This window comes from Protopterus annectens, chromosome 1.part1 (assembly GCF_019279795.1).
Source record: "Protopterus annectens isolate FY-2018-M chromosome 1.part1, PAN1.0, whole genome shotgun sequence".
Taxonomy (NCBI): Eukaryota; Metazoa; Chordata; order Ceratodontiformes; family Protopteridae; genus Protopterus; species Protopterus annectens.
This window is the reverse complement of record NC_056726.1, coordinates 1,605,333,588-1,605,345,821: the sequence shown is the minus strand read 5'-3', so window position 1 is coordinate 1,605,345,821 and position 12,234 is coordinate 1,605,333,588. Positions and strand designations below refer to the sequence as shown.

General features: G+C 39.3%; 1 protein-coding gene across 2 annotated transcripts in view; it reads right to left on the bottom strand.

The window, feature by feature from the left end:
- MTF1 (metal regulatory transcription factor 1) overlaps positions 1 to 10,927 on the bottom strand; it is a gene marked incomplete at its 5' end in the record, with an annotated part of 172,966 nt that extends 162,039 nt beyond the window's left edge. For both annotated transcript variants that reach the window (XM_044083572.1, XM_044083581.1), the window contains 1 exon segment: positions 10,450 to 10,927. In XM_044083572.1, coding sequence (XP_043939507.1) covers positions 10,450 to 10,878 — 429 coding nt within the window.
- Between the last annotated feature and the right edge of the window lie 1,307 nt (positions 10,928 to 12,234).

Here is a 12,234-nt window from a genome sequence, read left to right as displayed (position 1 = left end):
AGGCACTGGCATAAGGCACCGTCTGTGAAATTAGAAGGATGCAGAGGGTTGATAGGGGATAGGAGCTGAAAATAGGGCAGCAGCAGTTTAGTAGAGTATAGTAAGTGTACTTACATGCGAGCACACTACTGGGGATTCCTATAAAGCAAGGCAGAAAAGCTAAGTCAAAAGATGGTGCCTTTCTACAACAGGTTTTTTGATACCTCTGTAATTAAGCATGAGTGGGAGGGGAGGTGTGCAGTTTCAAGGTGGGGGAGGGGCATAGACAAGAAAGTAATATAAGGTTGAGTCAGAAAAACTGGACTAGGCCAGCTGTTAAAAAGAAAACAGGAAAATCAAGCTAAGTTAATTCCAGGTCAGTGTGGTGCAGTATTTTCCTAATAACTACAAATGTTATGGTACTAATCTAGTACAGAGTGGTGAAAAGGACCATCACTTCTGCAGGGAAAAACAAAAGAAGTATGGGCTGCAAGTACATAGGTAAACTTTTTCCAAGAGAAAGTAGTTTGAAGTAATTGACCTAGGAGTACTATAAGAAGAGAGAAATGGGAGGGGGCAGTAGTGTGCACGCGTACAGTGAAGGGAGAGAGTCTTCAGTTTGGAGGACAGATTAAATACAACTCTAACATACACTAGTGTAGCTGAAACCACTTCAGTGTTCCACTCACGCAGGGTCTCACAGTGCAGGGCAACGAGACAGCCTTGGGTTGACTGGAGGTTGGCCAAAATACCGGATGTAACTTTTGCTGAGGGGAATGCGAGCACACTACTGGAGATTCCTAGGAAGCAAGGCAGAAAAGCTAACTCAAAAGATGGTGCCTTTCTACATCAGGTTTTTTGATATCTCTGTGTTTTAATTTGCTTTCCTTTTTTGTCCAGTTTCTCAAAGGTCTGCTCAGCTGGAAGACCAAAAAACAGAATTCCTTGCTCTTTACCTGATCTGACAGGGGCTGGGTCCTGAGCCATGCATGCCTGTGGATTAAAGAACTTGTGGCAGTTCCTCTGCAATAAGCATCTAAGGATTCACAGCCACATTTTAGGGAGTGGGTGGGGAGTTGTAAAGCTTCTCTGGCTGTCTTCTGGATTCTGCAACAGAGTCTATCTTAGCTAGCATTTTTGTTTTGAAGAGATTCAAGGTACTTCAGCATATGGAACTGACAATTCAAAGCTCTCACTGACAGTGAGGCACAGTCATAGGCTTTCTTCCCAAATCTTTTGAGTAATCTGCCTTCCCTGTCATTAGGCAGGGAATGTCTTGTTGGTCCTTAAGTAACATATTTTGTGAATTCAAATGACACAACAAAAAGGTCAGCTTTCAGACTTTAATAGAGTTGCATCTGAGACTGAAACACTAAAAACCCTGTCTGGTTTCCTAGGTGCAGGAAGTAGAGAGAGTCAGGATGCAGGGTTATGTCTTCAAAGTCATCATCCAAGACAACATGTACTGCAAGAATAGCCAGTGGTCTGGGTGAGGATAAGCTTAGCAGTTCCCTGTAGTGGGTCTGAACCTAGGAGAACTGCTTACTTTCCAAAATGAAAGCTTCCTTCATTCTATGTAAGGTACCTCTGAAGGAAAGGTCCTCAGGGGGGGAGGCAGAAGAGAGTGGGGTCTGAGTTTGGTCAAGTTTGAGATGACAAATGGCCAGAGGAAGACAATTCTTCCTCATCCTCTGAGGCACAGGACTCATTCTCCTCATGAAAATCTAGTTCCCTGCTCCTTTCAGATGGGGAGGCCTCAGAGGTAGAAGAATGAGAGTGTTCTCAAGATTTTCATGAAGGCCACAAACTCCTGTGCTACTTTAAGGAGGTTTTGGGACTCAGTCTGAGAAGCAGTGGTCAGTGCAGTTAGTGGGTTGGGCAGCTCTAGCCATACGAGTTGTTTCAGAGCAAGACAATCATGGGTTCTGTGGAGCAGATTTGCAGCAAATCTGGCTATCTTATGGTAGCATGATTCAAGTTTGCTTAAGTCTGGGTATTTTTTTTTTTGAGGTTAGTAAATATAGGGGAGTCATAGAGGAAAGTGGATAGTAGGTGGGTTCTGGCAATATCTTGTCTGGATAACAGCGCTTATGGCTTGTCAGCCTTTTTTGCTTTTTCATAAGGACAGGGTGTCCTTGTGTACCAATTCTTTTATGCCCAAGGTGGTGAAGGAGTTGTCACTTAATCTATTCATTTCCCTACTTTTCCCCCCTTCTCCACAATCTCTTAGTGAGAAAGTTTTACACACCCCGGACATGCACAGACAACTCAGATTTTATTTGTATAAGACTAAGGACATCATGAAATCTGATCAGCTTTGGTTTGTTTTCATCCCAGGTCTTTGGGATTGGCAGTTTCCAAGCGGACCATTTCTTCCTGGATTTCAAAAGCTATTTCTTTGTGTTATGTTCTTCATGGTAAGACTCTTCCTTTCTCGGTTAAAGCTCACTCTACTAGAGCTGTGGCTTTTTCTGATGCATTTTCAAGGGGTTAAACATTAGAAGGCCATGAATGGTGTTAGAGAGCTCTATGGGTCCTTCCTCCTCCCAAGTTTCTTCCTGACCATTGGCACTCTCCCTCATGTTAAGAATACTGCAACAGTAAACTAGAAGGGCATAGTATAGTTGTGTAAACTCTTACCATAATGATGGATGTCCTCCTCTTCACTGTTGCAGTATTTAATCCTCCCTCCTACCCCCAAGTCTTTTTTTCTCTTCTGGATGTACTGTTATCCTCTCTTTACACAACCATACTATTTGTTGAAATTAAAAGTGAACCTCAGTTTGAGAGAGACGTTGATACTGAACTGTAATCATGAAGAATCCTTTGATCTGAAGTAGGTTGAGTGAGGAAGTCACTCAAATAGAGACACATGAAGGTATCCTGGAGTCTGCTGAACATTATGACAGGGTCTAGAGACTTTGTGAACATTCATGGCGCAGTGGAAAGCTCAAAATGAAAAGTAAATTAAAATAGATATCCCAAAATACAGAGTCTTAAATACTTTCTGCACTCTGGATGAACAGGGATATAAGGAGAAACATTCAAGTAGAAGGTAACCAACAGAACCATACTTCTCAACTGTCCAGACTTTTGCCTATTTTTGGTCCGTTTCTCATAAAATATGTGGTTTTCTGGCAAGCTGGCAAATCACTGGGGATTGACATCACTACATAATGACATATTTAGTTTAGACTTCATATTCTTCATAAAATGCATGTTAATAAACCTCTTTTTATTCCAACAACTTTGTAAGTTTATAAGATCAGTATTTAAATCCTGCCCACATTTTTGGGCCTTTGTCTCCCACATTACTTTAAACTTTGTTCATATTTCTTGCACTATGAGGTTGAGAGGTATGAACAGAGCTCTGGTAAAGATCAGAAGTAAACGAGCTTGATACCTTAACATCAGAATGGATAGGCTCACAATTAGTCTAAAAGTCCCTTCTTTTCTTGGGATAAAGAAAATATTGGAATAATTTTCCTCTTAAACAGTAATGGATACGTTCTAGTACTCCCTGATGGATGAGATAATAAATGACTATAAAGACCAGATAGTGTTGGTTCGAAGGAATCTTAGGAATTCCAGAAGGAACTGTGTATGGGTGGGTGGATGGGTTTACAATGAAGTCTGTATCGAAGGGAGCATAGTCAAAAATTAGAAACTTTGCCTGAAAAGGAACCTTTGGGTCCTTAGGCTTGCCCTGACATTTTTTTTTCAAAGATGTTTTACTCTTCTGCCAAGACAGCTTTTTTTTTTCCACAAAAGCCAAAACTGCCAAGTTTAGAAGTGCCAGGTTCTTTGAAAATTTGTAATATGGGAAAGAAAAAGGCTGTTTGAACATTTGCAGCATTTTCCTCTTTCATTCAATATCTTAAACATTTCAGCAGAAGGAGATTTATCTATTTGTTGGCATTTGTTTACCAACTTAGTTTGACTAGGCCTAAAAAGATCCTTTTTTCAGCAGAGGCCTGAGGAGAAAAGCTCCAGTACAAAAATACAATTTATAATTCATGATTACACCTGAGAGTTATAAACAAAGTCAAAAAGACAGCTGCACAAACTGTAACAGAAAGAGGTATTACACAATGCTGTATAAAATAACTAAGTGTAATATGATAACATTTTGTGACAACAATACAATACTGAAATAATGGAACTATAATTATACTAAGTTACAAGGAAAATTAGGAGGTGAATAAATAGTATTCACTATAGAATATGGACTACTAAAAACTAGCTAAGATACAAGCTCGTATGCTGAGTAAAAAATAGAAGACAAAAAGTATCACACTGCACACAAAAAATGTAGGTTAGCGCTTTCGTTTATATAATACATAAACTTCTTCAGACATAATTACATGGGAAATAAACATTTAAATAAACAATTAAGAAATGACATCATTTCCTATCCAAAGAAAAAAATTCACAATAAAAGCCTCATTATCCACCAAAATAAAAGACATGCCTCAAAATAAAAAAATCTCCAACTACAAAATAAATTACATAAGTCTAACCATCAACATTTTCTTAGCAAAGCAAATGCTTGAAAATAATAAATAAATACAAAAATAAGCAAAAAACAAAATTAATGTTCAAAGAGCAATATATACAGAAACATTAAAAAGGTTTTTATAGAAACACAATGATAATTATCTACGTAAAGCCTTCAATTTCAAAACACTCTTGATGGAAATAGTGTCATTCAGTCCTGGCAAAACTGAAGCATTCAACTTGAGTTGCCATAAAAGTTCTTTTTCCTCAAGTTGTAAGGAAGCTCCTGGACCTCCCCTATTATTCTCGGCAACCTTATCAATAATCAAAAAGCAAAATTCATGTGTAGGAAAAGATAAAATATGTCTAGCTAAAGCATTTGTAATATTTGCTTTAGTGATGGCATAACAATGTTCATAAATTCGGTTTTTAAAGGCCCTGTCGGTTTTGCCAACATAGAATGAAGGGCAATTTCGACATAATGCCAAATAAACCACCCCTCTTGTATTACAATTGTATTTGTCCAATAAATAATATTTTTTACCATTTATCATAAACATATTGGTTACCAGTATGCACTTGCACCAATGGCAGGATCCGCATTTAAACATCCCGCAATGCGGGCAGTGACATTTATAATTAGCTGTTTCAAGAATAGCCTTAAGATTCCTACCTTTTTTAAAAGTTACAAGGGGTTGTTCCCCCACATATTTACTTAATGCTCTATCCTCTACTAAGAAATACCTATTCTTACAAATAATGGCTTTCAACAAGGGTGCATCTTTAGAAAAAGTGGTGATAAAACTCAAGTTAACAAAATCCTTGCTATCATAGTCAAGCTGTTGTACTAAAGGAATCGATACGTTAGATGGATTTACAGTATCATTGGGGCACTCAATACACTCATTCTCAGATGAATTTTTATAACTGAGGATTGGTTTAAAATAACCATGTGCCCTTTTAGATGAAACTTCAGAAATAAGTTCCTCTAACAAATTAACAGGGTAGCCTCGTTTCATAAACATATTTCTTAACAAGCTACACTCATCCAAGAAATCTTCCTCCAATGTTACCATCCTAGCCGCTCTTACTAGCTGTCCTTTAACAACACCCCTCTTCTGATGAAAGGGGTGGCAGCTGGAAAAGTGGAGGAATGCATTTGAATAAGTGGGTTTTCGAAAAATCTTAGATGTGAATGCATGTAATACAAAATTCTTAGCTAAATTTACATCTAAAAATGAGATCTCATCCTCTTGAAAATCCCATGTGAAATTCAAGAAGTTAGTAAAACTAGTCACCCTTTCAAAGATCTGTCACCCTTCCAAAGAATAAAAATATCATCCAAGTAACGGGTGTACCAGGCGGCCCTACCCTGGAACACGGGGTCTTTAAATAGGAATTGCCTTTCCCAAAATGCCATTACTGTATTGGCAAAAGTTGCACCACAAGGGGACCCCCATGGCTACACCAGTTTGTTGTAAATAAAATTCAGACTCAAAAAGGAAATAATTATTGGCTAATACTAATTCCAATAAGTATATGACCAAATCAATTTGATCTCCATCCATCTTCTGATCTAACAAAAAATCCCTGACCCATTCACACCCTAGGTCTTGTGGTATACAGGTGTAAAGGTCACATACATCGATGGTAAAAAAAATTTAAATCTCTTTCAAAAGAAAAAAACACTTAAAGATTCCAAAGAAGCCCAGGAATCCTTGCAAATTTGTTTCTGATTTTTTAGTAAATCTTTTAGTTTACAGTCAACGAATCTGGCACAACCATAAGTGATGGACTGCCTACCCATCAATAATGGGGCGAAAAGGGGGTTTATTCAAGTTCTTATGCATTTTGGGCAGCTCAAATAGTGTAGGAATAATTGGGTGTGTTATATTAAGAAAATTGAATAAATCAATGTCTATGCGGCCTTCAATAAATAAGTCATTAATAAAACCCTTAAATTTACGATAGGCCCCATTGATTTCATTGAGGGAGACCCTCAAATAGGCTGCACTATTCAATAAAGCTAAGATATCAGTAGTGTAATCAGCTTTATCCATAAAGACCAATCCACCCCATTTATCTGGTTTACAGATTCGGATGTTAGCAAACTTTAAACTATTTAAAGCATCTTTCTCACTAATAGTAAGATTCTCATCCAAAGAATTAGATGGGTGCCGTGCATTTAACAAACTTCTAAAGTCATTCTCACATATTTTTTCAAATAGTGAAATAGAGGGATGTAAGGGTGGATTAAAAATACTAGCCACTTTAAAATCCCTCGCAAGGCTATACTTCCAGCCTTAAGAGGGATTTTAAAGTGGCTAGTATTTTTAATCCACCCTTACATCCCTCTATTTTTGAAAAAAATATGTGAGAATGACTTTAGAAGTTTGTTAAATGCACGGCACTTTCAGATTCAAGCGCAACCCCATTCCTTGCAAAACACTTGAAAGACCTCTTCAGTTTTTTGGAACCTCTATGTAATTATCACCGCTCAGGCATCCCTACTAAAGCACTTCCTAAAGCGTAACCTACACTTCAGGATACAAGTCACGAAATAGACATTAATCTACTATACAACAATTTACCTCACAAGCAGTTAAAAACCTTGGACAAATTCCAGTGCATGTCTGATAAGGGCACAGTGTGGATGAGAGCAAGGGAAGTGGCCTACACCTTTAATGAAACAATCAGCAACAGAATCATCTTATTCTATTATGAATTAACATTTTAGTAAATAAACTGCAAATTGTGACACCATCCAATATAGATGAATTTAAGACAGACATATGATCAGCTTTCCTGTTCCTTCTTGTCACCTTAATGTAAAAGCAAAAGACACATTTGAAACACAAGGAATGACTGATGAAATCCATGGGGGTTCAGTTATGTATTTGAAAATAACTGGTTACACAAAATGAAGCTCTGCTCCAATCTTTGAAGGAAATATGGGATGGTGTGGGAAAGTACATCTTTTTCTTGAGAAAAATATCTAGTAGTCATAGGAACATAAAACCCTCTCTGGTTTGATTAGCTGCTTGGGTGACTGAAAGAGATGGCCATCCTGGGGGTGGAAGGGGGAGACAGAGTGTGTAGCTGGCTATGTTCTGCCATAATTCTCTGGCAAAGGAAAAGGAAAAAAAAAAAGCAAATTTGCAGGTGGGGGGTGGACTAGTATAGGGCAGGTATGGCACATTTCTGCAGTGAAGAAGACTGCACTTTCTCATGCTCAGAGGTGTATTAGGCCATTAAAAAAATGCTTTCATTTCAAGGATACTAGCAAGGGAATAAAGCACTCGTAGCTCTAGGACTTGTGGCAGATCTCACTCTAAATCAGACAGAAATCCCCACGTAACAATGGATGTTTCTACGTTGAAGCAGACTGCGTACTTCATCATGCTTAGGGGTGGTTTTAATCCATCAGAAAAAATGCCCATTTTTCCAGGATACCAACAAGGGCATAAAACACCCTCACAGCTGAAATTCACAGGTGAAGTAACAAATGGGACAAGCCGGACTGGGGAGGCGAGGAGTTAACAGTTAGTGAACATGGGAAGACATACAAAAATAAATAAATAAATAAAAGTGAGTGCTACAGAAAACAATTAGTTTGCTCATCATAAGGTATGGTCTTCTTGGAAAATATTTACCACTCAGTTCAAATGACATCATATTCTCCATAAATCACCTACAGATAAGAGGCTTACCAGCCTGCCACCTCCTGCTCAGTTGAGAAGGCAAATTTCTGCCTCTCTCAACAAAATGTTTTGCTTGACACACAAGGTCATTTAAGGTGGGTATGCTGCTACCACACAGCTCTTGGTTCTCTGGTAGGCAGAGCTGTGTATGTGTGCGTCCATGTGTACGACTGTGCATGGACACATTGACAGGATCGGCATTCTGTTCAAGAGTAGTTTGCTCAGACTTACTACCACCGAGTGCTGGTGTAGGCTTCTGCTCCCCTATAACCCTAAATGAGATTAAAATGCATTTTGTAATATGAATAAATATAAAATTTTAGTAACACAACCGCACATTTTACACACAAGTATTTCTAAATACATTTTAATTACTTATTTGAATTGGTTTACCGGAGCAGAGCGCTGACCAATTCTGGACAATTTCAGTCTCAGAACTCAAAAAGCAGTATGACTCATGGTCTCCTCTAGACATTTTAAATGATGCACACCTTTCTCTAACGATAGAGTACAGCATCACAGTCACCTTTCAGGATACTTATTCTTACTGCTCAGTACCAAGTACATGGCTTACCGGGTCACTTCTGTTAAAGAGCAAAATTCTCCCTTCTAAAGAAATGTTTTTTACTGAGCATTGCAACAGAAACTGTATGGCACAAGCTCTGGAGTGAGTGAGTGAGCTAGCAAGCACAAGTGGTTGTGTGTACATGCATGCATATCTGTCAGAGATTGCTATGATGGGAATTCTCTTCTTCAAGGGGCAGCAACCTCACTGCTGATTTCATTAAGTACGTGGTGTGCAGGTAACACTGTATATGGACGGGAGCAACCCCCCTCCCCCCCCACACACACACACACACACACACACACACACACACACACACACACACACACACACACACACACACAATATATATTTTTTTTAATGTACAAGTCTGGGTTGCACTGAGGTTAGGCTCAACAGAATAACGTTGCCTGCTTGCAATATGAAATCACTCTTCCATGGTAGTCTCATAAAAGGATTATACCAATTAAGATTTATAACCACCCTCCCATACTGCTTACTTCAGGATGACTGAATTTTCTAGAAAAATCCACTGTGTTAAAAGTCACAACCACCACCATCTGGGTGAAATATCAAGCAAGTTATCCAGCTCAATGCAAATACCCAATTAGTACATAACCATTTTCAAACGAACACTGCTGACACATACTACTTTGCATTTTTCTTAAAACACATTACAGCTCCACTTGGCAGGATACTGAGAGACTGATGCAGTCAAGACAAATCAAATGTTAATGCAAGTAAAGCAGTTAAAATGCTATGACATCAAACAACCTTCAAACTAATTTAGTTTGAACAGTTAATTTCCTGAGATGAGGACTTATGGATCTTCCACATGGACAGATGCATGTCATGCCTATATAGAATCTCAGTTTCTCAAGTGGATCCTTTAGTCTTCAGTAGAATCTTTCCCTCTATGACACATATTCAACCATTAAGTTTCTATTAGAGACCCAAACTCACTATTGCTGAGATGAAGTCATCTTCCAGATCACACTACTAATCCACTATGCTGCCCATATGACATGGAAAGCAAATAAATTATGCCATGCAATACTCCTTTCCCTTAGTTCACTGGATCAAAATACTTCTACCATCAAACCAAAAAATAAAAACACTTTCTTATACACACACACACATGCAAAGCAATGCTAAATCTAAATTAAATGAGTGACCGGGGATTAAGACTCAGATTATGATCCTGGTGAGCTAACAGGAGTGACGTTGCTTTGCTCAAATAATGGGTGTGGGAGTACATGGGTGTGGTAAATAAATGTTCCATAGCTCAATCCCTATGAATCTCTGGTGGGGATCTCAGATCCCATGGGAGTCCTGGCTTAATGTGAGGGCAGATCTGCCTGAGGGGGATACATCACTAGAGAAAGTCCACTGCACACCAAACCCTGTGCATGTTACCAGGCATGAGCAGTGGGTTTCTGCAGAACAGAAAAATCCTAAATTACATGGATGCCTATATAATTGGCCACTGTTGATCAGCTCTTGCTTCAGTGTATGGGGAACAAACAGGCCAGTAGACCAACAGACGGCTTGATGAACAGCAGGTAGTGAATGAAAAAAAAACTAAAAAATGTAAACAGTTTTCTTTCTTAAATCAGTGTAGACCAAGTTGATGTGATCACTAGTTCACTTTCACAATTGTAAATTTAGAGCTTTGGAATTTACACTTCAAAGGGCACACTTTCTTACCTCCTTCACCTTAGTTTCAGGGCACTCTGAATGCAGTGTCAGTGTTGCTCCCTCTATGTTTCTTGGCATGGGTGTTGAACCTGGATGTATAGTTAGGTGAATCTGATCTGGAGAGATGGTGTGCTGCACATAACCCTGGGACATTCCTTCATGACTCATTAAAGGAAACCCGTCGTCACATCCATCTGTTAAAAAGGGTAGATTATCACCTCCACATGGTCCTTCATCATCATCATCATCTTCATCATCTAATGTTACAGGATCTTGCTCAATTAAAACAGTTGTCCTGTCATAAACCGTACCAGCAGAAGGTACAAGACCATTTCTACCCAAACAGCCAACCATCACAGCTTCTTCAGTTGTCAGCTCATCTTCATCTTCTTCAGGCACAAAGTACAGAACACTGTTATCAGAGTCATTCTCTCCCATGTTTAATGGAGTTCAATGTAATGAATGGAAAAGATGCTCCTCAAAATTTCTGAAAAGAAAAAAGAAAGATTCAAGAGTTTCATTTTAAATTCCTAACTATAATAAATTTATATGCAAACATGAATTCTCCTTCATTTAACGTCAACAACTTTAATACATTCATTCTCTGCTAATTCTCTGACAACCTGCTAAATCTAATTCAGTGTCTGAAGTGAAACAAAGTTTACCTAGCACTCAGTGGATGCAAGGGAAAAAAGAAAGATTCAAGAGTTTCATTTTAAATTCCTAACTATAATAAATTCATATGCAAACATGAATTCTCCTTCATTTAAAGTCAACAACTTTAATACATTCATTCTCTGCTAATTCTCCGACAACCTGCTAATCTAATTCAGTGTCTGAAGTGAAACAAAGTTTACCTAGCACTCAGTGGATGCAAGGCAGAAGAAAGTACAGTTGTGTACACATAAATGTAGATATTTGAATGTATTCACTGTTGCAGTCATCACATTTGGGTTACCCCTGCCAGGGTAGCCCTCGGCTGGCCCGAATACCACAGGCTTAAGTATTTCTGCATCGTTGCTGTCGCTTCAGGACTGACGTCAGGTCTTCAGTAATATAAAGCAAGGCAGTCGACGCCATTGCATCTGTTTTTCTTGCCCTAACCTGTCAGGAGCCCCCAAGTAGGAGCCAGGTTCTGCTGGAAGAACCCCACCAGTAGAAAGCAAATAACAATATGTCCCTTGTAAGGGAAGAGAAGAAAGGGGGGGTGGAGGGAGGGAAATCAGGACTGCAACAGTGAATACACTCTAACATCTACATTTATGATAAGTGTACACAACTGTACTATGTCCTTTGTGTTTCACTGTTGCAGTCATCACATTTGGGTTGATTCCCAAAGCTGAGGAAATGGGTGAAGGCAGTCAAGGAAACTAGGGGCTGGCTAGCATGCCCTGCAAGACTGCAGAGGCAAACCCTGCCCTGGATTTGGGGAAGAGAGGCAGGTGGTAATGTTTGGTACAAGTGCGAACAGATATCCAAGTGGAAGTCTCCAGGATGTCCCTGGTGGGGACTCCTCTGAGGAAAGCTGCAGAGGTGGAGGCTGTCCTGGTGGAATGAGTCCTGATTCCCTTGGGGAGAGGCATTCCATGTTGTTTGCAGCAAAAATGGATGTAGTGTGCTATCCATTTGGAAATGGCTTGTTTGGAGATGGCTTTGCCTTCTGCCGCTGTAGCAAAGCTAACCAGCAACTGATCAGACTTTCTGAAGGATTTAGTCCTGTCTAGATAGACTCTGAGCTGTCTATGCACATCTAGAGAGAGCAGGATCCTTTCTCCCTTGCTCTGGGCATTAGGA